This window comes from Typha latifolia, chromosome 4, assembly GCF_019914945.1.
Source record: "Typha latifolia isolate L0001 chromosome 4, TyphaL0001v2, whole genome shotgun sequence".
Taxonomy (NCBI): domain Eukaryota; kingdom Viridiplantae; phylum Streptophyta; class Magnoliopsida; order Poales; family Typhaceae; genus Typha; species Typha latifolia.
In genome coordinates, this window is record NC_133089.1 from 16991399 (window position 1) to 17016652 (window position 25254).

The 25254-nt window shown below is 37.3% G+C and overlaps 4 protein-coding genes across 10 annotated transcripts; 1 reads left to right on the forward strand and 3 right to left on the reverse strand.

Moving 5' to 3' along the window:
* Positions 1 to 8306: 8306 nt before the first annotated feature.
* Positions 8307 to 9864, reverse strand: LOC140785461 (ethylene-responsive transcription factor RAP2-13). The gene has a single exon (XM_073133284.1). It carries the CDS (start codon positions 9476 to 9478, stop codon positions 8537 to 8539), a length of 942 nt encoding a protein of 313 aa, XP_072989385.1. The 5' UTR covers positions 9479 to 9864; the 3' UTR covers positions 8307 to 8536.
* Positions 9865 to 10569: 705 nt separating this feature from the next.
* On the reverse strand, positions 10570 to 15921 carry LOC140787098 (uncharacterized WD repeat-containing protein C2A9.03-like). 7 transcript variants are annotated; one of them, XM_073135858.1, is made up of 11 exons: positions 15771 to 15921; positions 15223 to 15398; positions 14981 to 15148; positions 14730 to 14816; positions 13262 to 13325; positions 12067 to 12201; positions 11876 to 11983; positions 11700 to 11791; positions 11525 to 11630; positions 11363 to 11449; positions 10570 to 11293 (listed from the first exon to the last, which is right to left on the reverse strand). In XM_073135858.1, the coding sequence occupies exons 5-11, from the start codon at positions 13262 to 13264 to the stop codon at positions 10880 to 10882; spliced, it is 945 nt and encodes a 314-aa protein (XP_072991959.1). In that variant the 5' UTR covers positions 13265 to 13325; positions 14730 to 14816; positions 14981 to 15148; positions 15223 to 15398; positions 15771 to 15921; the 3' UTR covers positions 10570 to 10879. The 7 variants fall into 7 exon arrangements, with proteins under 7 accessions (XP_072991959.1, XP_072991955.1, XP_072991957.1 ...); XM_073135854.1 differs by lacking the exon at positions 13262 to 13325 and having other exon boundaries at positions 15223 to 15378; XM_073135856.1 differs by lacking the exon at positions 13262 to 13325 and having other exon boundaries at positions 15223 to 15381.
* Positions 15922 to 17615: 1694 nt separating this feature from the next.
* Positions 17616 to 20271, forward strand: LOC140785818 (probable glucan 1,3-beta-glucosidase A). The gene is made up of 8 exons (XM_073133848.1): positions 17616 to 18179; positions 18256 to 18375; positions 18455 to 18646; positions 18741 to 18899; positions 19006 to 19175; positions 19289 to 19444; positions 19571 to 19920; positions 20010 to 20271. Exons 1-8 carry the CDS (start codon positions 17991 to 17993, stop codon positions 20189 to 20191), a joined length of 1518 nt encoding a protein of 505 aa, XP_072989949.1. The 5' UTR covers positions 17616 to 17990; the 3' UTR covers positions 20192 to 20271.
* Positions 20272 to 20385: 114 nt separating this feature from the next.
* Positions 20386 to 22111, reverse strand: LOC140785819 (non-specific lipid transfer protein GPI-anchored 31-like). Its single transcript, XM_073133849.1, has 3 exons — positions 21572 to 22111; positions 21442 to 21474; positions 20386 to 20666 (listed from the first exon to the last, which is right to left on the reverse strand). The coding sequence occupies exons 1-3, from the start codon at positions 21915 to 21917 to the stop codon at positions 20515 to 20517; spliced, it is 531 nt and encodes a 176-aa protein (XP_072989950.1). The 5' UTR covers positions 21918 to 22111; the 3' UTR covers positions 20386 to 20514.
* Between the last annotated feature and the right edge of the window lie 3143 nt (positions 22112 to 25254).

Genomic DNA, 25254 nt, shown 5'->3' on the forward strand with positions numbered 1-25254 from the left:
TTTAATATAAATTTACTATTTTTTATTACTTTAATATTAGCTTTATGTACATCTCAAAAATAATTATTACTCATTATACAACTATTTAACTAAATAATAAAATAATTTATACTAATATTAACTTTCTTTCTCTTATATTAAAATTTAAAATACTAGCCTTATATCACAAGTGAACAGGGCCTAATACAATAGGAGCCTCATGGCATTGTTTCACAAAGTTGTATCACAACTTAAACTTAAAGACAAAACAAAAGAACAATAAAAAAAGAACTTTTGAGCTTGTGGAGAGGATACTAACCACTTGTAGGTTAAGTAACCATTACGATTTGCTTTAATTAATCATGAGAGATTCTTAAGACATAAGACTAATGCCATGCACCCTCCTCTCACCTTCCTAGCTACTTGCTCACATGCACAAGATTAACCATTTAAACTATCTCACTTAACCACCTAATTAAAAAAAGGCGTATAACTTTAATCAAGGCAATAACATTTAACTTTGTGGTCAGATTCCAAGCGTATAAAGGTTACACAATTGACTATGTCACAATCAACATACAGCTTAATATAATTCCTCTCATAAATAAATATATATATATATAATATTTATTTTAACTTAGAAGCATTGGAGATTTGGAGATACTTTTCGCTCTCTGATTGGCTGAAGAAATTTTAATATTACGCAATCTGTTATCTAGAGCTTCATATTACTAGTGAGATATAATGTAGAGCTGAGTAAAGTATTATGCCACAATATTAACTTATTAAGAATCTAAAATCCACTTTTTAAGATATACTTAAAAACATTTAGTGCTATTAGGGTTCATATTAAATTTATTTATTATTTAAGAGCTTAAAAACTAAATATAAGTCGAACGTAAGAACCAATTCTTTATAGATACTAATATAGGTTTCAAACGGCTCATCAAATTCGTTGGACCATCAAGTTATTAACAAGCCGAGCTAAGCAACCAAATTATATTATTTAGCGTTAGAGTTAATCTTATGACCTCCTTAATTGTAGGACGGCAGCTACAAACTATATTAAAATTGGTTGGTAGTTTACGTCATTCTCTGACGTCATTTTTTATTGGGTAGACTAATTTACTTAGCCATGAGTTAGCACTAGGATTAAATAGATTAATGGATGAAAAAGACATGTAACAGCCGGCACTTTTCCCAACCGTATATTAAACAGAGTCTAATGTGATCGTTATGTTAACATGAAGTTGTTCCCTAATAATAATAATGCTAACAATAATAATATTAATTTCCTGTATCTTGGAGGTAAAAATTGTAAATATACATCTCGTTACATATGATACGACCATATTTTACATTTTTTTTTTTGACGTAGATTTACTGACATAATTACAGGTAGAAAAATTCATAAGATAATAAACTTGTGGGCCCACGACCTGGGACCCATCCAATCAGCTCGCAATTCTCCGTGGGACCCACAGTCAGGAACGTGTTTAATTGCCGTCCCTCGGATGGAGATCAGACGAAGGAGAGGAACGTATGGGCCACAAAAGGAACGTGTCCCTCTCAACCGACTTTAACGGCCACATTAGAGTTAGTTGGCAATCATCTAATCCTCCCTTTCCTTTAATTAATTAAGTATTTATTTATTTGTACTTCTTCTAAGGTTAGGTTGTTAGGTAGGATTAACGGAAGCTTCTTCACATTAAGCTAGGTGTGATAAAGTCCAACCGATATTACTTAACCCTAATTATAGCAACTAAGATGAATTAATAACAATAACTTTAGGAAAAATTATAAAGAAAAAAAAATAAAGTAAAAGGCAGTCTATATTAGTGTTGTTGTTGCTATCTAGCCTGATGCTGCTAGAAGCACATTAGTTAGTGTGACAATTTGTAAATTCTAAGTGAGGCAACTTGATGAGCACCGATTGGAGTTGATTAATTCTTTAATTAGATTGATCTTAGTTAGGCTAATCTAACAAAGTGAAGGATGACAGCAACTCCAATCAAGTGCTAAAGTTGGGTAATTAAACAATTAAAGTGGTTTTATTAGGATTTTTGTAATGGTATATTTTATACTTGATAGATTTTGATGATAATGTTTAAAAATTATCAGGTGTATTCTGCTAATCAAAGGAGTTATTTATTGTGATTAAAGGGAATAGTATTATTAGTGGACTTCAAGTCCCCACCTTTGTCCATTGATCTTTTTGTTAACACTATAACATGATATGCTGCTAATCTTTTTAGTGAAATAATCATATTAGAATTGATTGATTGATTCATTCATTCATTCATTCTTTTGTTCATGCATTAGTCCTCCAAATTGGTGGAATATATACCAACCAAATCCTAACTGCAACTTTAGAGTCATGACCCACCTAATCCTAGGGATGCACTTGAGAACCAATGCCAATCCTAGAAGGTTCTTTTCCTTGTACATTTAATATCCAAAGGAGCTGCATAGAAATCTAGGCTCTCATTGCTTTTCTTGATCTTCATATCCTCTGTAAAAAAATCAGAGTACTATGCACACTTTAGCCATTGAAATGCCAATTTGGAGGACCACTTGCAATCCGCATGTTCCCTTTGTCTTTCCTTTGATTTTTTTTTCTCTTTTCGCCACTAATTATGCCGACGTCGAATGATTACTAGTAGATCATGGCTAATTAATCCAATATCTTATGAGGATCTGATAGGACTATGAGGGGCAGATATATGCTTAGTCCATATAGGACCTTGGAAGAAGATCTTCCTATATGCCTATGCTCAATAGAAATTTGCTTAGGCTTATGGTGCAAATCCTTTTATTCTATGAGTAATAGTGCATGCTTTCTTTGTCTACTTTTTCTACCTCCATAAGCATATATATTATAATACCACTGCAACAAATCCTATGTCCTTCTTTGATCTCACGTTTCTTCCTTCTTAATGTAGCTAGGTCTGAAAGATCAAATCTTTTATCTCCCAGGAACCACTGATTCTAGCCTATGGTGCTATATTATGAAGCCATTTACTGTTAGGGAATCCTATTGTTAGATTCACCTTACAACTATCAGCGAAATGGTCAGAAATCAATGCAATAAAAAAATCAGTCCATTGAGTTTGAAGCTATAGTTTGCAGTTCAAATACATTACAGCTAATTCTGAATGTGTACTGTAGTTTTATACATGGTTAGCAGTTAGTACTTTTGAAACGAAAATTATATTCGGTCGTTGAGCCAAAAATTTAAATTGCAGTCAATACTTGCAGAACTTACTTATTCTTGCAAAGTACCTAAGAGGGGGAAGTGGATAACAACTTGTTTCCGAATGTGTACTATAGTGTTATACATGGTTAGTACTTTTGGATCGAAAACTATACTCTGGAAATTTAAATTGCAGTCAATATTTGCAGCACTTAGATATTCCTGCAAAGTACTTTAGGGTTGTAGTGGATGATAATTTGCGTTATATATGTATTCTTGTTAGTCAATGGAAACACAAACTGCTTCCTGAGATGTCATAAGGTATAACTTGGGAGCAGAAGGAATCCATTAAAGTAATTCCAAGTTTACCTACCCAACAAACAAACTTCAGCATGAATTGCCTTTGCCATTATAAAAATTTGGCACTGAAGACTGGCCTCAAGTGGTAGTTCAATATATTTCTTCTCATTTTGGAACACATTGCAAGGATGCCTGCATTCTACTTCTGCTAATATCACTGAAACAAAACAAGCTAAAAACTAGTAATTTTCTTTCAGGCTTTGTTCAATGTGTGGTAGATGGAAAAGGCTTGCAAAAGAGGTCCAGCTAATTATTAGTTATGTTTAGGCCTACATTTGTCATGATAGTCTAACTATTCCACATGTTTTGTGGTAATAGAGTCTCTTTGCTTAAGGAATCTTTGAAACAAACGAATAGAATTAAATGCATGTGTCCAGAAGAAAAGCCAATTAACTAGAAAGGTTAGATAGTTTCAACAGTCAAAGTCCAAACACATTATGATTTTGATTGTTTCAAAAAGTTGACATTAACTTTTTTTCACAAGCATAATCTCATAGACAGCAAAAGTTTCAGATTATTTTAAAATGCATCGATTAGCATGATTCTATTGTAACTAGTCTTTCCTTGAGATCAAAGATCTTCATGCCCCAAATCTCCTTTTTTCAATGCTAGCCCATGGTTAGATGTTAGAATAATAACTCCAATGGCCCAAAAAAATGAATAATGTAGGCGAAAAGGGTTTCCTGGGTAAGTGCATGTCTTGAGCTGTTTGCTAATTTCAAAGTATGTCAATGGCCTTGTGCTGGATCCTTCTCTTCACAACCTACCTAGAATCTTGTGACTTTAACAACAAACCTAACTATTGCAAGTTAGGCTGTTGTTTCTACAATGAATTCAAACCCCACAAGCAACATTAGGTTCCTTATTACCATACTAGTCTTTTCAAACAACAAATCATCTGTTAGGTTCTGATTCCTTATGCCTTTATTTCCTTTCCTCTTACTTGCAATTGCATGTCAGATATTATTCAGCACTTGATTTGAACACTTCTTAACTTGGAATAATCAGAGGGCTAACCATACACTTTATTCCATTCCATGGTAGAAATATTGAAATTTGAAAGTTCCACATCGAAGATCGTAAGGTTTGTATCAAATTAAGAGCATTGAAGGATGAAAAAGCTGAAGGCATGCAGAGAGGTAGGAAAAGGAGGCAGTATGCTCCGAGTTGCTTAATGCTTAGGCTTGGAATCTTGGTGCAGTTGGGTCACCAAATTGCTCCCTTGGGTGGATTGTCACCTGACTTATTCCACCTTGTCGTTTCTTTTAACATCTCCAAGTACTAAAATGCTGACTATTGACTGCTTCTGAGTCTTTTTATCGCTGCAACTGTGAATCTATGTGCCCACTGTGTTGTAATAAAGCTATGTGCATGCATTGGTGGAGTCCTTTACATTCCTACTGCAACCAATGCAACATTTTCCACATGCTTCAGGGTATAAAGTAGAGGAAGACTAAAGAACATGAAGAGCATTAGCTTAAACTAGTTGCTAACTTTAGGGTCATGAGCATATAGTAGATGTTATTAATGGACTTAATGGATGCAAAGATTCTAATTCTAGTGCAATCTTTTGCTTGCCTGACTTGACTAAATAAACTTGCTTGCTAATTTGACCAAAAGAGAGGTATTGGTATTTGGTACATCTGCAGATATACTGAATAACTTCCATACTTTCATGGTATAGACACTATATCAAAATTTTATAGGTTCTAGATGAATTGGACTTAAAAAGAGATATCAAATTATCTCAGATGGCTCAGTGTTGATGGCCCATCCATTAAAAAAGAAAAGAAAAGATAGGCCCAAACATAGTTAGCCTCAAGTTATAAGCCCACTCTTGGCCCTCAAAATTCACACTAAAATTATGTTTCAAAGTTGATGCACTCACCTTGCACCTTCTAATTAGGGCTGTCAAAATAACCGAATCTACTTGAGCTCGGCTTGAAAATAGGCTGAGCCGAGCTTGGTTGTGAAACTAGGCTGGAAATTAAATTCGAGTCAAGCTTGATCACGAGCTAATAAGGTTCGAATATATATATATATATATTTTTTTTTTTCTTATAGTTTTCTGACATAATTATCTTGTTGTTTGTAATTTATATTTTGGTTACTTGTAGTTTTCTAGCACAATTATATTAATTGTTTGTAATTTATATTTTAGTAATATTTATATTTTTATAGTTGAATTATGTTTTATTTCAAGCTTGATTCAAGCCTAAATCAATTCAAGCTTATTTAGACTCAAAAATAGTTTGAATTGATAAGGCTTGAAATTACTAATTGAGCAGCTCATTTAAACTTAAGCTCAGCTCAAATTTAAAATAAACTTAAAATTAACTTAAATTAAAATTATTTTAATTCAAGCTTGATCAAAGCTGGGCTCATTTACGCCACTACTTTCGATCATAAACAACTAATGTGGATATTTTCTTTTACTTGTCTCCACTTAGCATTAAGTGTTGACTCTGCTTTCCATGCTACTTTCATTAGCTCATTGCTCTTTCTCATGCAAGCACTAGCATTAGAAGGTGGAAGTCAACTCTTAAATAAGATCAATTGCTGCCATTATGATATATCCTTGTAACACTATGATGTTTTCTCAACCAAAAATAAATAAAAAATAAAAATGTAGCACTCTGATGAGTTTTTTTAATTTCTTGAATGCTTCTAGCACTGAGCTGACTTAGAAGGGATCGTGTGATGATTGACCTCCAAAAAGCAGCCCCACATACCTTTTACATTCTTTCTCATAGAGGATAATGATAGAGACAACCATGTTATCCAATAATCCAACCCAAGTTTTTTATTTTTATTTTATAAGTTAATCTAATATTCTAATACTGATGGTTTTATGCTTTTGGCTTAAGGCAGCATATCTTACAAAAATACAATGAACTTACTATTGGGTGCTTTGTTCCTGTACATTAGGTGGAATTAGGTACTTCTTCTTCTTCTCCTCCTCCTTTTCCTAGTCTATCATCCATGTGTAAAGACTAAAGATGATAAAAGAGAGGCTTAAGGAGAAAGAGAATATAAGTACAAGGAGATGAGTAATGCTGGTTTTTGGCACCTAAACACCTAACTGGTGCCCTTCTCTTTGGTGATTGGAATGACCAACAAAGAAAGGGTAGTGGAGATAACATGGGATTTAGTTTCTTCCACATGACAATGTGGTCCTCTTCACAGGACAAGCAAAGAGGGATCCACCTCAGCTCTTGCTCACTAACATTGCCCCAGTTGGGATCACATGCAGGCCTTGAAACTTTATTTAGATTTATCATATACATCAAACAACAATCCTGCTAGAAATGGAACTAGGTGCATCAAAAGCTTGTAAGGACTTTTGATCTTATATATATCATTTCTTTTTAAACTAAACTTTCCATGTGACTCCCAACAAGCCCATGACAAAAGATATCCACTTCCAAAGCAACCATGCAAATCATAACAAGCCCAAGTACTAGAATCACTGTTGCAGGAAAGGACTCTCTCCATTATTGCGGTGAAAAATTCTTGATTCCTGTTCTTGTATTCATGAACCTACTGTGGTTTTTGATACTTATCTAAATGAAACTTATAACTCTGTCCAATTTGATCTCATCTTCTGACATAGTGTTGATTTGACATTGAGGATGATAATGTGTGTCCATGGATGTGACTTTTGAGAACCATGGCTATCTTCCGTCTCAAGTCATCCAAAGAAGTTGACTAACATAGTATCATGTTCCATATTCCAATTGACTGCAACGAAAAATAGAAAACAACTACAATATTTATTTCCTCCCTCTCCTTCCTTCAAGCCCGTAACCCCACCTCACAGTGGTTGAAGCTGGGAGAAGAACAGGGAGCTCCCCTCTTCTCTTCCAATTTCTTCTTTTTTTCTTAAAAAAAATAGAGATTTTTGTCCCCCTTTATTTTTTTGTGAAGGTTTTCTTCTTTCCATGGTATCCTTCATATGAGACATTAGTTTCACATGATAGCCAAAGAAAGGGTTAGCTTTTAGAATAATAGTTTGGTGGAACTATTTCCCCAGTACTTACTGTTGGCTTTGTCATTCTTATTATTTCTTATGTTATTTTATTTATATGTAGTTTGCCATTGATAGATTGCTTGGCTCGACATTGGCTTCTCTTCTTAGTTGAAAGATTTAAACATTGTTGAATTTAAATATTTTCTCTAATATCTTTCCTCTTCAACGAATCAATATTTGAAATGATTTAAGAGCATGCATATATCAACTATTTTCTCCTCCCGACAAATAGAGTTGGAAAAAACCCTCGAATATTTTAAGACTTCTCATGACAGTAATTGACGTCGAGGTTCGAGCTTAGGTTATAAATCTATTTCTATAACTTAGATATTTATGTTGTCTATAGTGTTTATTTTGAACTATTATTTTTTTTTCTATTTCTTTGTTGACCTATCAAGTTTGATACATGTATTTTACTTGCTTCCTTCCTCCTTGTTCTATCGAATATGTAGCATCTCTTTGAACTGAGCAGCCTACGGACTTCTCCTAAAAAATCAACAATATTCATAAGATTTGTTTGTCATATAAATTTAGAGCCATTTGTAATTAGAAATATATAAATTTTCATAGAGTGTAGGCATTAATATAAAATTCAACTACTACTCTTTTTTTTTTTTAAATGCAAATGCTGAGTAAATTTGAGTAGATGTAGTCTTTTATAGCAGTTGATTTAGTTTTTGAGCAATTCATCTTGATATACATTAGCATGTAGAAATAAACAGAAGAAATATTTGGATATATTACTGACACAAAACTTCTGATATTTATAAAACTGGTAAACAAGAAGGAAGTTACAGAGAAACAACATCAACTATCCCCTTGCTAATGCTTAACCTAAAACGAGCAAAAGAAGGAGATTTAAACATCAACAACTGACTCAATCCTAAAACAACTACTGCAAATGTGTAAAATTCCACTTGCAGCAGCCGCTAAAGACACCAACAATATGAACAGAGACGATAACAAAGAGAAAACTAGTGATCGGTAGATAGGATCGAATCCCAATCAATGTCCCATGAAGGGTACTTCTGCAGCAAAAAGCAGTCGGATTCATCCCAAGGCGCCTCTGAGAAGTCCAAGTACTGCATCTCACACACAGCTGAAGAAGACCCAGAAGATGATGATGACTCTACTTCCAGAGAGGACGAGCTCTCGGATTTCTCTTCCTCCAAAACGAAGCGACCCAATTCGCCCTTCACTGTGATCTCTGATGACTCCTCTAATTCCAGAGAGGAAGAGCTCTCGGACTTCTCCTCCTCCAAAACTAAGCAACCCGAGTCGCCTTTCACGGTGATCTCTTCCTTTAAGCTCGAATTGGGTCGATTAGTCTTCTTCTTGGCTAACTCTCTGCAGACAGCTTGGAGCTTGGCATCAACAGAGGAGTGAAGAGAGGAACCCAAATGAACTCCATTTCTTCTGAGTTCAGGGAAGTTGAGCCTCGCGGCGTCGCCGCGCAGCTTAAACGCAGCGCTGTCGTAAGCCATCGCAGCCTCCTCGGCGGTGTCGAAGGTCCCGAGCCAGAGGCGCGTCCTGTTCTTGGGGAGGCGGATCTCGGCGACCCACTTACCCCAATGGCGCTGCCGAACCCCGCGATAGAGCTTCGTGGGCTTCATCGGAGTAGGCCTCGGGCCCAGGAATGATTCCTTGCCGCGGTGGTGTTTGTGCTGGAATTGAGTTTGAGATTGGATATGATGCATCTCTGCAGGGTTTGGGTAATGGAGACCAATCTGGTTCAAGGGAATAGAAGGCAAGGAGTGATCAAAGTTGTGATTTTGATGGTGGCATGAAGGAGGAGAAGAAGGAGAAGGAAAGGAAGCGCCTTTAATAAAAGGTTGCAGTGCTTGCATGAGCTCCTGATTGAAAGGGTCTGATGAGAAAAGTGGGATACTATTGTACACATTAATAGCTGTAGCCATGAGTTTTTAATAACTTTAGCTAAGAAAGATTAGGAGAGGAGCTAAAGGAGGAGGCTTAGTTGAAAAAAGTGGCCTCTTTTGATCAAAATAAGATTGAAAACTCTTAAAATAGAAGAACCTCAGGGTGTTAAAAATAAACCCTTTTAGTTGGTCAGTTCTAAAAGAGAAAAAAAAATAAGGGGGGTGGGGTGGGGGCGGGAAGAGAGATAATAAGGAGAGGGGGGGATTAGATGTACAAAAGAGAAGAGAAGAGAAGAGAAGAGAAGAGAAGAGAAGAGAAGAGGACTTTGAATTAAGCAGAGAGGAGGAAGAAGAGATGGGATCAAGAATCTCTATAGATCTCTTAGCCTAAGCGAAATGGGTGGGAGATTAGAAGCTGCTTTCTCTCTATTGAGAGACTTTGGGCTCAGGGCGGACTTATATAAGCCCACAACTCTCCCGCTTCCGCGAATCAGGTTGCGCCACGCGCCCTTACTACCGGCAGCTGTCGGGGGAGTTACAGGCGCGTGTCGGTCTAGGGACACGCGTTGGAAGGCTATTGGTTTGAAGCAGCCGAAACCTAGAATTAAATATTTGGGGTTCAGTTTTTAGAGTGTGGTTGTCAGTATCCACATGCGGGGCCAAGTTTCAAAGACCACGTGGCAGATGGTAGTTGGGTAGTCATCTTAAGGAAGGTTATTATTTTATTAAGAATGGAAGACGACGAGAGTGGGTGGACGTGGTGATCATATGATGCAATGGAGTTGGCCGTTTTTTTGTGATCTGGGAAGGGAAGGGAATAATGGATGCGTGTGATAAGTGTCTAAGTGGGAAATTAGGTGACGACGGTTGCTAAGAAACGCCAAAATATTGATCAAAGAGGGAAATATATTTCTTTCTCGATATGAAACGATACCTCGACCTGCAGTCACCTGAACATAGATAGATGAGTATTGAATCGGTTGTCATTTTACTGCACTAGCAGTGGTGTGGTTCGCTTTGTAGAAAAGGAACGCATTTGGTGAAGAAATGAGTCATCAACTATTGTCTCAAAGGAAATGCTCCATCGTACCTCTTCCGAGTGCAAGCAGGGACCATAGACGACCAAAAAATAAAACAAAATAAACACTTCGTACTCTTTATAAACAGTTCCACACACAGAATGTTCATAGAAGGTTTATGGACAAGACGGACAAATATGGCCCCCAGGCTTATTCCAATATATGTCACGATCCGATTGGCGTATAGAAACCTCTTTCCGATGAAAAGAGGTTCTTTTAAACGATTTACTGGAGATTAAACCAAGCTCAAATTCAACCGAACCATAGCAAACGCATGTACAATCTACAAGACGACCTACAAGAAAACCTACAAGAAATACATACAACAGTAATGCCCTATCTTAATACCTCCTTCGTTGCATCATAGCAAAGAGTCGACGTAATGGCACTGATGCCCCCTCCTGAACTCCAGCAAACTCCCATAGGTGCGGTCAGCTATACCTACAAAAAGAGCCTCGGAATCCGGGCTGAATGATATGCCGGCGATCTCCCCAAACAAATCGATCTCTTGGGCACTGCAGTAGTCAGCCCTGGCATCATACACGTGAACAAAATCTGCTGGCTCAGCCATCGCCATAAACCGTCCGTCCGAAGAAAATTTGAGACCTCTGATTGCTCCCATCCTCCCTTTGAGGACAGCAAGTGAATCTGATAGGTTTCTCACATCCCATAATCGGCACGTCGTATCTTGGTTCCCGGTCGCCAGGATCTGACCATCGGGATGCCACGCAGATGCAAAGGAGTAATCTATATGCCCCTTTAGGCTCCCAATCACCTACAAATCCAATAATTAGATCAGAGGTGCCGTCAAAAGAAAAACCAGAGTGCATGCGAGAACGTGTACTTTGCCAGATTGAGGATCTGCTATGAGACATTCTGTACTGTCTCCAAGTACAGCAACAAGCTTGCCATCAGGGCTGACTGATGTATTCTGTGAAGAACAAAAAGATAATGTAAGAAAAAGAAGAGTGGTATAACTAGGGCTATCTAGGTCTTATGGACTCACATTAACTGACCACGAGAAGGAGAATTGATTCAGTAGGACAAATTCCCCGGTGTCAAAGACCCTCACGTAGCAGTCATTGTTGGCAGTCATTACTCGGGTAGAACCACTAAGACAAGTCAGAGAAGTACGCCAGTTAAATGACATTCTAGTCCCATTATCAAAGTGAATTGCTTACTTGGAAGACTGATAGATGTCCACTGAGTTGGTTATGGCATTGTCATTGCCAGTTACATTTGTACAGAATGCCACTCCAGCTCGATCAAGAAACTGGCAAAATATGAGAACACTACTTCACACAATGATGAGAATAATCATAAAAGGCCAATATTCCAGCGCCTCCAGTCATTATACCTTGCAAACAAGTTCACCATGGAAGCCACCAGCTGCCATGAGGTTGTCTTTCACGGACAAGGTGCTGACTTGCACCCTTGATAATGAATCGGTAGAAGACCCACCAATCTGCCGTAAAGCAGGCAGCTATCCATCAAGAATGAAAGATAATGGAATTAGCATTTGGCTCCTAAATACCTCTAGGTGCAAACCTGAGTAGGGACAATTTTGCCAGCAAGATTTAGCACTTCTTTGCCTTTTTGGAGGAGCGATGACCAATGCATAACAGAATAGTTCTGCATTATATAGACATCATGCTTTGAGGTAGCCCACAGCAGATTCCTCAGCTGCAAAACCCCAGATTCTCATCAGAACCATTGAAAGCAACATGAGATAAATGAGTCAAGATTCACTTTGTGACGACAACAACAATAATTACACTAACAAGTAACAACATTCATTCAGCACTCAACAACTACACTCTATTTATCAATTGTCAATCTACTGATGATTATCAGCTTGTCAGTGTACTGTTTCCTGAAATAGTTGGATATCTATAGTGCTCATCGCTGACAAGCACACACTATGACAGCAGAATTAAAACTACTAGAATAAAAAGGCCAAAATTATTAATTGTCTAATTTCTTTATGATGAGTAATAAATAGGATGACAGTTTTTTAGTCTCCTCAACTCGGGAGCAACAAAATATGACCCAGGACAATTATATGACAGACAATAAATTTATGCATCTTTAATTCAGTATTAACATAGACATCATTTGAGACTCCAGTGCTTGTAAGGAGCTAGTAGCTCACTCTTCTTGGTCAGAAAATGAGCCGGTGTCTAAACTAGTTAGATAATCATATTTCTTACTTGGGGACTCCAGAATTGTTCAAAGCAAGAGTTTAATAATATGAAATGAGAATTGAGAAATGGCTAGTTATAGTGCTCCTGTGATTAGTCATGGACCTTATGGTGACAGTTCCCATGGATAGCAAGTAGATGGCAGAATCAGACTAAGCCTGGCATACCAGACACTTATGATTACATCTTGCTCAAGCCTGGCAATTAAGTGTCCCAACCTACTACAGAGTTATTACAATGAACACGTGAAATAACATTAATAACAGGGTATAAAATTCAGGGCTCCAAATGGAACCCCCGAAAATTGAAGAAAAATGGCTAGCATAAATTTTAACATGCAAAACAGAAGAATAGACTATTGCGTGTGAGAATTTTAACATGAAAGAACTATAAATAAGGAAAAGAAACATTAAATGCCAACTTAACATGAAAACACTGCAAAAACTGCCTAGCCCCTTTCATGTCCCAAAGCTGCCTATAGAAATTGGGAACATGACTTTATAAACATAGAGGCTCACTGATCATAGAACATCCTATCATACCATATTCAAAAGATGATCTTATAGCGCCAGCTGCTGAGAAAGCACTCCAACCCTGCTTTATTGCCTGACAAAACAGGTTATATTGTAGTCCACTCCTACTATCAAAGGGGGGTTAATTACGAAATAGCATAGCTAAAGCATAAAGTAATAGATTATCATCCTGAGCAAAGAGTCACCCGTTAATCTTGCACACATGCTACACACACCATATGGAAGCACTAGTATTAATAAGCAAACTTCACCATATAGACATAAACCGAGTAAAGGTTGGACTAGTTCATTGTGGCTGCAAAATAGTGCAGATTTAGAAGACAGGTTAAAGGAAGGGCCTAGCAGCCATTTGATAAATTAGTCTGATATATAACAGGAGAATGTGGGGGAAAGGCACGGCAGCAATGCTCCCTGCTCTATCGCACAGCTGCCAGATGACCAGTTGCCACTTAAACAACAAAAATCATAGTGCAGATCAAGCATAAGATAGTAACAAACTCCGGCGCCAAGATTGTGTAAACTGAATAAGAACTATAGCACACTAACAGGGACAACAAAAAGTTAAAACCCAAACACCAAAGTCGAAAAGCAAGAAAATTGCAAAGAAGACTCGAGGAGAATAAACAAGAGATGAAGTGCTAGTAATATTTCATTGAGCAAATTGTCGTTTAAAGTCATGATATAAAAAAGTGACAAATTTTCAGCAAGTGATGTACTGATCTTACTACACGCCACAAAATTTGAGCCGTTGGAATTGCATAATAGTAAGGCAGACACATTTATTCATTACAATAGCTGAAAGGTCAGCACCAGAGACTCTGCCGAATAACAAAAGAAGTTAAAATTATGACATAATCCACCTCGGCTGGAATTAATTATAACTACCATTATCTGTCATAGAAAACTATTAATGAAATAATCACCATTAAATATTTACCTTCCCTAGCAAACAGAATGATGTGGAGGATATAAAAGCATCAGTATATCATAATGATATTTATAACCCACATACTAATTAACAGAAAGTAAGTATTAACCACAAAACTAAAATATTTAATGGAAATAGTAAATAATATTATTTTATCACATATGCTAATTATTCCAATCCTTGTGAAGTTTTATAGGGAACTTCAGAATACCACGGTCCTTTTCATTATGATATGGAGAAGAGGTGAGGGTCAACTTCTAATTAGGCTAAATTGCTTGTCAGTGAGGGGCTGGAGTGTCGTAGTTCAGATTGAACATGTTAAACATGAGGGGGTAAAAAAACAAATAAAACCACAACAGAAGAGTAAGGTGTTAAATTTTGTAAGTACTCGTCTTGTGCAGTAAACTGACCCAAAACAAAAACAAAAAAAAAATCTTCTGCTTGATGACTTGATATGCATGATATTTCCTTAGTCTAAAATGCAAGAGCAGATACAGTTACCTACAAATTGTAAATTGGTGAAGGCACAAAAGGATAAGATATTAGTACCTGAAAATGCACGATTGTCGACTTGACATGCCTTGTATTGAACTGAAAATCATAGAAGGTACTTCTACTCTGCAGTTGCTTGCATTCCTAGACAAAAAACTGATAGAATTAAAAAACCACCAACGCAGTTCATATTGATAGACTAACTAACTCGGCCAAGAAGGTTTAAGGCCTTCGGCCTAATTCAACATATTTATTACACCACATATATATTACAACATAGCTTGCAGACATAGTCTAGCCGAGCTCACCTTCTCCAACCCATCATGAGGCATTGAGAGGTTCTCGTAATTCCTGTACTGCTTTAGCCTCATCTCGCGGTACTTTTCCCTAGAATAGTTCAAGCTCTTCCACGGTAACCCCTGCATATCCTTTCCATTTCTATATTCCAGGGCTGAAGTATCGTTCTTTTGCTGTGTCTAGATTACTATGTTATGAATTCCTCTTAGAAAGACAAAAAAGATAACCAGCGATCAGCCAGGAAAGATTCTACCTTGGTCCCAAATTCATCCACATTCCGTTCCTCTTGATGGCCATTCATCTCAAAACCATCATCATCAACAAACTGCACCGTGCCGACACTGTCCTCAGCAATGTATTCCAAATCGTCGTTCAAGTAGTTTGCCATCGCAATTGCACCTCACAAATACTACTAGAAAAAGAGATATCCTGAAATAGTCAACCGTTTACGGATATGAACGAAAAAGAAAATCCCCGACAAAGTTCACCAGCTAAAGAAATAGGATTATATCAAACCACAGAATCTAAGAAACAATACACCCTAACAAACTACCGACGAGATCGAAACAAAAAATCACAATGGACCACCAACCCACACCGCTATCCAGATCAAGAGACTACAAACCCAAGAGATCATCGACAACAATGAGAAAGAAACCACAATAGACCAGCAACGACGCAGATATCCAGATCAAACATCCTAAATTTAAGAAATTACTAACGAGAACGAGAAGATCAAGCATTGCAAACGTAAGCGCGAGCCAAAAGCACAACAGGTCGCATCAAATCCGGCAACACTACCTGAAATCCACTGTTGGGTGTCTCGCAAGACGAATCCGGCAAGATTCTCTGACTAAAGAATCTTCGATTGGTATATAGAAGAAGAGATCGGAGAACAGAGGAAAAGAGAAGGAATCGTTGACACAAATTTCAAAGAGCTCGGAAAAGAGCTAAACGCACACGAGAGGGAACTCGAGATATAAAGACGAGTGGTCTGGGGCTGGGTGCGTAGAAGGATCCGGACCCCGTGGGACCCGCATCTAACCGCTTCCGTCTCAGTCCGTTGTACGCCGTAACGGAGCTCGTGTGCTCTCACTTGCTATTTGCCCTCTAACTGGGGTAGGCTTATTAACGTTTGCCGTCACCGCATGGTAAGTATAACGATACGGACGACAAATTCACCAAATGTTAATCTAAACATCTATCTACTTAGACTTGTTATAAATAAAAATACACCCATAATGGATGTGATAGGTTTCTTATTCTTACCGAGACGCCACGCAGCAACAAGTTTAGGTGGGGCCGGCGAGAGGACGGCCATTCGCGACCGACTAATGAGACCCACTCTTTTGACTCCCTCTTGGCGCTTCCTGCCACGTCACGTTAAGTCCGAACAACACGGCGGGGCCCGCGATTTGGTAGTTTGGTTGCCAACCAACGTATATCCCTCTAAATAATTGGCTCAGGTACTGGCTGGGCCCCAATGTCTACACGTGCTGCGCGTGTGTTCCTCGATCCGGTTCAATGAATCATTCGACGGGAGTTACATTGGGCCCCACACTAGCATCCAATGGAATGCTTTATTGGGCTTTGGAAAAGATTTGGCCCACGCTAGCCCGACAGCTAGTTGGGCCGAAGCCTGACCCGATCTGGCTCAACGGTCGCCTACGATTAATTGCATTTACACCCCCTATATTTTATTCTATTCCAATGTGCCCCAGTATCATATCATTTAATCTTTGACTAATTCTCCATTGCTTCCTGCTGGCAGTAGAAAAGCTGGCCAGTAGGTTTGACCTAACTTAGACCAAGAAATTAATGCACAAATGGGGCCACTTGGATTTATAGATCACATATTATAAAAGAATAAAGTTCCATGATGCCCTTAATGCATATCCAATATGGCATTATCTAGTAGTTTATTGCCGTGGGCGTGGGCTAATATTGACACCATTTAATGGGCATTTGATTCGTCGTTCAGGGATGCTTCCGTTATGTATCAAGGGAAAATATATAATATCATCCCGTTCACATACCCATCAATGGGTCCCATATTTCTGGGGCACCGACTTTGACCACGAATTATAAAAGTAGGCGAAGAATTACGTTAATTTCAAATAAACAAAGACTGTTATCATAATCCACAATTTTCATTAAGAAATAAGATAAACTTCAAACAGATACGTACAAGATTGTATATAGACTTTTAGACATACTTTCTATTCACAAAGTTTCTATCCGAGCTCATAAACTCTAGTTTACTTTATGTACTGAAATAAACGGAGTCGAAATAGCAAAATTGCTAATTTCAAAACTTAAATGATGGTATTTAGTTAAAAATCCACTTCTTTTTTTATTTCTCTTGGAATATACAGATATTTTCATAAGATAATATTTAACATTTTATCATTATCATTTGAATATACCAGTAGATTATGTTTTAATCCCGGACCCTTTGAGCGGATTAGATTCACCTTTCTCTTTCCTTATGCATCATCACTATCTTAGCTCTTAAGTTTGCACGACTGGCAATGAAAAGCGCATGTATGGTATAAAAGGATGGTTCGTTTTCATCTTTCCCATATCCATCATGGTAACAACCTTCATGATGCTATAAGTTAGCTAAGAAAAATGATGATAGTCTTTACTAATCAATGTTTTTTTTTTCTTTTCAAAAGTTAGAAGAGAGAAAGTGAAGACAAGAAAGAAGAAAAGTAAACTTTTTCTTACTTCCTCTTATTTTTCTCTCCATTTCTCTTCTGTTCCCTGTTTAGTTCATCCAAACACAGCGGTAATTATTTCCCAACTTTAGCACATGGCAGGTTTGAAAATTTCTGGTGCTATTTAGAAGCTAGCGCTCGACCTGCAGTTGTATCTTGACCTTCGAGAAGTTATTGACCCATCTACCAAAGGATTTACAACCAATTAGTCCAATCATCAATCTATATATTGTTGCAGAATTGCTCATTTCCTCAAACCAAACTAAGCCACAAGAAGGAGCGAGAGAGAAGAGAAACAACAATGGAAGTCAACTCTCTCCCTACATGGCTATCACTCCTCTTCATGTTCTCCTGCATTACTTCTCTCTCCTATGCCGCTAGATCCACCCCTTCTTCTACAATCAAGGCTGTCAATCTCGGAGGATGGCTTGTTACCGAGGGTTGGATCGAGCCTTCTCTCTTTGATGGCATACCCAACAATGATTTCTTGGTAATTTCATCATTCTCTTGCTCTTTTGTCATCTTTTTACGTCAACCCTCAACTAATTAGTCATCTATTCTTTTAGGATGGCACTCAGCTCCAGTTCAAATCAGTGACACAGAAAATGTACTTGTGCGCGGAGACCGGCGGCGGAACGATCATCGTTGCGAACCGGACCAGTGCTTCCGGTTGGGAGACCTTCAAGGTTTCTGTGTGTTTCGTTTTTTATATTCTTCGCCACTTTTAATTTATTATATCAAAAAAAATTATTTTAATTTGAGCAGCTTTGGAGAATAAACGAGTCAACGTTCAACCTTCGGGTTTTCGGTGATCAATTTGTAGGCCTCAGTGGAGATAGCTCTCAAGTAGTTGCAGTGGCAAACACACCAGGCTCATCTGAGACATTTGAGATAGTGAGAAATGCAGACGATTCAAGCCTTGTTCGGATCAAAGCACCCAATGGGCAATTCTTGCAGGCAAATGATTAACATTCTTCGAGCTAATTCGTACTAATATCCACTACCATCTTATATGTTATACTAAAATTATTCAAATTCTGTCGAATAACAGGCGAAGACGCCGGTGCTGGTGACGGCGGACTTCCCGGAAGATACTAACTGGGGTAACGATGACCCTTCTGTGTTTGTGATCACCAAGGTACGGCAGTTGCAGGGCGAGTTCCAGATCACAAATGGATATGGAACTGAGAAGGCCACTCCAGTATTAAGGGTGATTAATTTGACTAACCTTATTTAATTCTCTTTGATTAGCTTCTAGCTACGAGATTAAGTTTGGCATCATGTTGGTGGTGTTTCTGATGCAACTTGCATGACAGGAGCACTGGAGCACATTCATAGTGGAGAATGACTTTGCCTTCATCTCCCAGAATGGTCTAAATGCAGTGAGAATTCCAGTTGGTTGGTGGATAGCTAGTGATCCAAATCCTCCACCTCCTTTTGTCGGTGGCTCTCTCGACGCTTTGGATAATGCCTTCACCTGGGCAGAGTAAGTTAATTCATCGAATCTCTAACACAGAATATAAAATATAAAAAGTTATCATTGTCTAACAATTTAAATTTTATTCTAGTAGTTTACGAATTAATAATTTGGACGTACAGGAAGTATAATTTGAAGGTGATTGTGGATCTGCATGCTGCTCCTGGGTCACAGAACGGGAACGAGCACAGTGCATCAAGAGATGGCTCCCAGGAGTGGGGTAAGACTGATGCAAACATTGATCAAACTGTTGCTGTGATAGATTTTCTGGCATCCAGGTACATGTGTTTCTATTACTCACTCGTCTCTTATCTTTATTCACAGAGACTCTTGCAATTTAATCATAAAATCACTAAAATATAAGATATGCAAATTTTCTCTAAATTTATTTTGTCATCACATAGATATGCACAAAGTAGCAGCCTTCTCGCAGTGGAGCTGATCAACGAGCCATTGGCACCAGGGGTGACACTAGATAGCCTGGAAAAATACTACCAAGCCGGCTACAGCGCCGTCCGTAAGCACACGTCTACAGCCTATGTGATCATGTCGAACCGCCTCTCCGCTAGCTCGACGGAGCTCCTCCAGTTTGCCAGCGGCTTCCAGGGCTCGGTCGTCGACGTTCACTACTACAACCTCTTCTCCGATGTCTTCAGCTCCCTAACGGTGCAACAAAACATCGACTTTATCAACAATAACCGGTCGGCGGATCTTAGCACCGTCACGGTATCGAATGGCCCTCTCGTGTTCGTAGGTATATAAACATATATAAGGTGTTTGATTGATGTACTGATCTGTTTGTTGTATAAGTCTTATATAAGTTTGGATCGATTTGTTATGCAGGAGAATGGGTGGCAGAATGGGATGTGAATGGAGCATCAAAGGAGGACTACCAGAGGTTTGCACAAGCCCAATTAGATGTATATGGGCGTGCAACATTTGGATGGGCTTATTGGACACTCAAGAACGTTCAGAACCACTGGAGTCTAGAGTGGATGATCAACAATGGATACATCACTCTGTAGTTTCTCTTGTGTTGATCACTAAAGACGCAATAATGAAGTGCAAAATAAAGCAATTGCTGGAATAAACAGCAATGAGAATCTATGGCTGGCTTTAAAATTAACCAAATGGTTGATATCCTTCAAGTTAGAACTCAATATACACCACTTTTCCATCACAAGCAACAAGGATTTGAATAATTAAGAACACCATCAAATAGATAATTCAGTATTAGATCAAATATAATCCTCAAAAGGTACAGCATAGGTTCATACAACCAAAGACACCAAGAAGGACATGTAACATAAAGTTTCCCCAAGAAGTGTATCAAGAGACATGCAAGTCTCTAGAGATAATAGTAAGAAAGAGTAGATACTACAGCACTGGCCACCAATGTGAAGATTGCAACTGGAAGTTCCACTGCAGCTGAGGCAGGCATAGGAGATTTAGCTGGAACACCAGAAACAGCTCCAAACATAGTCGTTGATGGTGATGGAGCTACAATGTACAAAATGGATACGCAAATCAGTTTGGCAATCACTACAACAAAACCAACAAAATGGTATTCAATCACAATATGACCAGGCTAGCCATCACTTAAATCAAGTCACTAAATTCACATCAGGATCTGTTTTTAAGGTCCAGCAAATGTAAAAGAAAAGTTGGAAGTTTTGCTAAAACTACTGGCATGCATTCCCATGAATCATAATTGTGGCTTGAATAGGTCTGAACTGTTTGAAAGGACACAGTGGTGCTAGCAAAAGCCATTTAGCACCAACCCAGAAGTTATACTAAAGGAAACCATGTAACTTGGGCTCATGCATTTCCTTATCTTGGCATTTTGTTCCAAATTATACCATCCATTTGATACAAATGGACAACTATCTTTCCTGGCAGCTGTTTGATAGTCTCTGGCAAGCCCATATATCGACAAACCCATTTCAGAACAGAATAAGAAACAACAAAACCGGAGGTAAAAAAGAAAGGACCAAAGATGCTTATCAACAACACTTTGGATATTTTCTTCTTCTTCAAAAAAAAAAAGGAATAAAAAAGAAAGGCGACTCCGTTTCTTTTCCTTTCTTCTAAAAGAAGTTGATTTACTTTCTTGTTTTGTGAATCTGCTTTGTTTTACCAAAAAGTAAAGATAGAAAGATTGACATCTGTCTTTGATGAGCTCAAACATTGAATGCCACCTTAACATTTGCCAAAGTGTGAGATGCATAGCTGGAAAGAGAGTAGATCAAGATTTCAACAGTTGAAAGAAACATACCAGGGGCTGCAGCAGGCATACCAGCACCAGAAACTGCAAAAACAAAAACAAAACCAGCTTCAACTCAGATCAAAACTTCTCCCAAAAACCAGAAAAGAAAAAAGAGAAAGAGAGAGAAAAATGCACCCACTGTTGCACTTGCTGAATGGAGGAGTAGAAACCCCACAAGCAGAGGGCAGTGACAAGGCCTTGGTAATGTTTAGGTTGATCCCATAAGTCTGGCTCCCTTGAAAGGCATCACAGAGGCAAGAAACGTCCTCCTTCACCACCTTCTTGAGCCCGGAGCAGCAACCCCCCTCAGGTTTGGCCACCTTGCTCCCTTGTTGCACAAAGCTAAGGCAATCAGCCAAATTGAACAGAGTAGAGCTGCAGTCCAAGGTGGGTGATGGTGCACCAACATGAGCCCCATGAGCCGACATGGCTAGAATGAAGCAGAGACAGAGCAGCACCATTGTGAACTTGCTAGCCATGGCCATGGGTTCCTGAACTAAGAGCAAGTAGCGAATAATGTACCAATGCTGCAAAAGGAAGTGAGAAATTTCTCACCGAAGAATTAGAGATAAAAAAGGGTTGAGGAGCTATTGGAAGCTTTTGAGGTTGGGTAATGATGAGTACTTAAAAAGGAGAAGAGGAGAGGGTCGAAGAGTTTTGAAGGGGATAAGAAAGTCACAGGTGGCACCATGGCAGTCAAAGCGGGGATGGATGGAATGATGGGTGCAGGTGGTCAAGCCACTTGGGCTTGGAGACCAGCTCCTGTAAATAATTATTAATTTTTAAAATATAAAAGAACATCGAAATAACACCCTTTTTTTATAATTATATTATAAATAAAATACCAGTTTTCTTAATTATATCTAGCAACATCCTAAATAAAAACATATGATATTTGACATTAAATAATTGTAATTGTTGAGTATTTTAGACATTTAATGTAATCTTATTTTGTTGAAAATTATTTTCTTTTTTTTAATATAATTGTGTGTTGGGATTAATTAAAATATTTAGAGAGGAGGAGAGCGCATGTGCTCCGCATGCGTCCAATGATGGACTTGCGTGGGGATGGGGGAACCTTCTGGACTTGAGCTGTGGGTTGGGCCCAAGCCCAAGGTCAACTTACCGCTCTCCCCATTTGTTTAATAATTTTTAAAAAATAGAAATAGGCGTGAATTCCGATGACGGATAGGATGTCAGATTTTTAATAATTACCGCTGAAATTTTTCAAAATATATAATTTTCCCCTATTTTTTTCTCCAAAATATTATTATTGTGCTTTTCTTAAAAATAATAAATATTTATAGTTAAAATTGAACTTAGATTTAAAAGAAATATTCTGCCCTTATATAGATTGTTTATACTCTAAATTTTAATAAAAAAATATTTTAATTGTCTGTATATGTTTATTAATCTTAATAATAATTTGTTAGGATCTTATGTTAACGGCTAACCATAATGATATTTTTAAAATAGTTAAGAAGCTTTTTAGTGATATTTATAATATTTTAAAAAAATATGATAAGAATAATAATTATAATATTTTAAAACTTAACATTTTTTTGGTTAATAAAGGATGGTTAATTAGTGAGGGGTTTTGGTTTTCTTAGTTAGTTAGATCTTAGGGATTTACATAATTGCCACAAAAAGCTTTTAAAATATTAAAATATCACAACTTGCTCTACAAAAAAATTTTGTAACCTAACTAATCGGAATTAAAACACAATTTAAATAAAAATAATATTTTACCATTATATAAATTATTAAAAATAGTTTAAGAGCTATCTAATATTATATCTAATATAATAATACAATGAAATATATTTTATTTTATGTGAGACAAAAAAAATGTTAATAAATAATTTACACTCTAAGCTAAAAAAAAGAGGTATTTTAGTTATTTATATATTAATTTTAAAATAACCCATTAGGATTTTTTTTTAAAAATAGCTGTAAATTTAATTTTTTTTAAAACAGAATAATTTGGATGGCGAGTATAATATTTTAAAAGTTTTCAGTGGCAACTATGTAAAAATCTCTAGATCTAAAAAGGGCATTTTTAAAACAGAATAATTTGGATCTAAAAAGCACTTATAACATCGAAATCGTACTACTATTTTTAAGCACTTATAACATCTTAAATCCATTGGTTCGTATCAAGTTAAACTATAATTAACTATTAACAGAGATATGTGAAATGACGGTCTCATACTAATAATGATGAGAGAATTTGGTCGATAGCAACTTGATTACTTTGATTAAGCTTATTTTTTTAGATAATAAAACTATTTTTATAATCAAGCATTAAAAGTAGAAAAGTATTTTAAAATAAGTACTTTATTCTTACTTTTTAGCAAGTAGCAACCAGACACCACATCAAAACAGAGAACAAATAGTTAAATAAGCTAATATTGAATAATTATATCTGAATTCAAATCTCAAACAGTAGTACGATTTCGATCTAACTAGAATATCATTAAAAAAAATTCTTAAAAAAAAAGAGAGTACTTTCTCCTAATATGAGCATTTTAATTTCATAGAACCCACCTCTTCCATTTAAGAGCTTCACGTGAGCATTCCACAAATTTAGTCCAAGTCATCGATTCTAATGGCCACACAACTGCAAGCAAGTGAGTGGTTGTGGGAAGTGATCCAGAAAGTGACTTCCCCCTTTTTTGGATCAAACATTCTCCTACTCCAAGATCCCAGGGACTTGAATTAATCCACATCTCCTTAGTTTGCCTATTTGGTTGGCAAATTGTTGAACACAAAGGCTGCAGCAGGAGCTCTAAGTCCCTTACATTGTTTTTGGCCCTTTCCTTGCCAGCCTTTACTTGTTGTTCACCTTATCATGTTAGAAATAAGCACAAGGTGGCTAATGGAATGATTCTATCTATCTTTCTATTTAATTTATTTTAACATGTAATTTAACAATATAGTTCAGTAGTTAAGTTTTATCAACCCAAGACAAAAATTATGGATTCAATTCTCCGTAGATATTGATATTAATATTTACGACTAATTTATTGAGAGGATTAGCTTAGTTTTTGTCATTGGGCCTTAACAGTACCAATTCTAACACATCTTAGTGGATAGATGCCACTTGGATTAGGCCTTCACCAAACCATCATGAATGTGATGGAGACAATTATGGATACCAGTCGTAAGATAAACACTAATTATCCAAATATTCCAAGCTCTACATCAAGGTGATGAGGGTTAATTAAATTGGCAAGAGATCTCCATCTTTTGCAAACCTAAATATAGTTAGGTTGCATTCAATGTTATGACAATTTCTTAATTTGATCACACAATGTAAGTGGTATACAAAACTCAACAACAAATTATTAAGATCGATAAGAAGAATGGAATTAAATCAAAGTTAACCTCTGACATTATCATCATTTGCTAAATCCTTTATAAAACTAGGCTCTAGTAGAAATACTTATGGTGTTTTGTTTGAATAATTCACAATTCTTGACCAAGTCCCAAGTTTGTGTGTGTGCGTGGGAGAGAGAGAGAGAGCGAGAAAGAGATGACTTGCCTAACGCTTAACTAACTGATATAATCTAAACAATATTTTTCTACGAGAAGTCTTACTAAAAAGCATCAACAAAAAACTCAACCAACAAACACCAATCCTACCTAAAGAAATGAAGCCATTCTATCAACCAATCACCGGTTGAATCGAAAATTCCAATCGAGTTGGTTGAGGTAGTTTGGTTGGCGGAGCGGAGCGGAGCCGAGTTTGTGTTCATACTTCACAGAAACAATTGCACAAACATCTAGTCTGCAGAGCCAGAGAGACACATGGGCTCACAG

Excerpts from the sequence above, each read along its gene's own strand:
- LOC140785818 (XM_073133848.1), top strand. The coding sequence starts at position 17,991 with ATGGAAGTCAACTCTCTCCCTACATGGCTATCACTCCTCTTCATGTTC. Across the intron at positions 18,376-18,454 it reads CCGGTTGGGAGACCTTCAAG|CTTTGGAGAATAAACGAGTC; the intron begins GTTTCTGTGTGT and ends TAATTTGAGCAG. Across the intron at positions 18,647-18,740 it reads CCAATGGGCAATTCTTGCAG|GCGAAGACGCCGGTGCTGGT; the intron begins GCAAATGATTAA and ends GTCGAATAACAG.
- LOC140785461 (XM_073133284.1), bottom strand. The coding sequence starts at position 9,478 with ATGGCTACAGCTATTAATGTGTACAATAGTATCCCACTTTTCTCATCA.
- LOC140787098 (XM_073135854.1), bottom strand. The coding sequence starts at position 15,357 with ATGGCAAACTACTTGAACGACGATTTGGAATACATTGCTGAGGACAGT. Across the intron at positions 11,984-12,066 it reads GCAAAATTGTCCCTACTCAG|ATTGGTGGGTCTTCTACCGA; the intron begins GTTTGCACCTAG and ends GCTTTACGGCAG. Across the intron at positions 11,631-11,699 it reads GACATCTATCAGTCTTCCAA|TGGTTCTACCCGAGTAATGA; the intron begins GTAAGCAATTCA and ends GACTTGTCTTAG.
- LOC140785819 (XM_073133849.1), bottom strand. The coding sequence starts at position 21,917 with ATGGCCATGGCTAGCAAGTTCACAATGGTGCTGCTCTGTCTCTGCTTC. Across the intron at positions 21,475-21,571 it reads TCCATTCAGCAAGTGCAACA|TTTCTGGTGCTGGTATGCCT; the intron begins GTGGGTGCATTT and ends TTGTTTTTGCAG. Across the intron at positions 20,667-21,441 it reads TATGCCTGCTGCAGCCCCTG|CTCCATCACCATCAACGACT; the intron begins GTATGTTTCTTT and ends TGTACATTGTAG.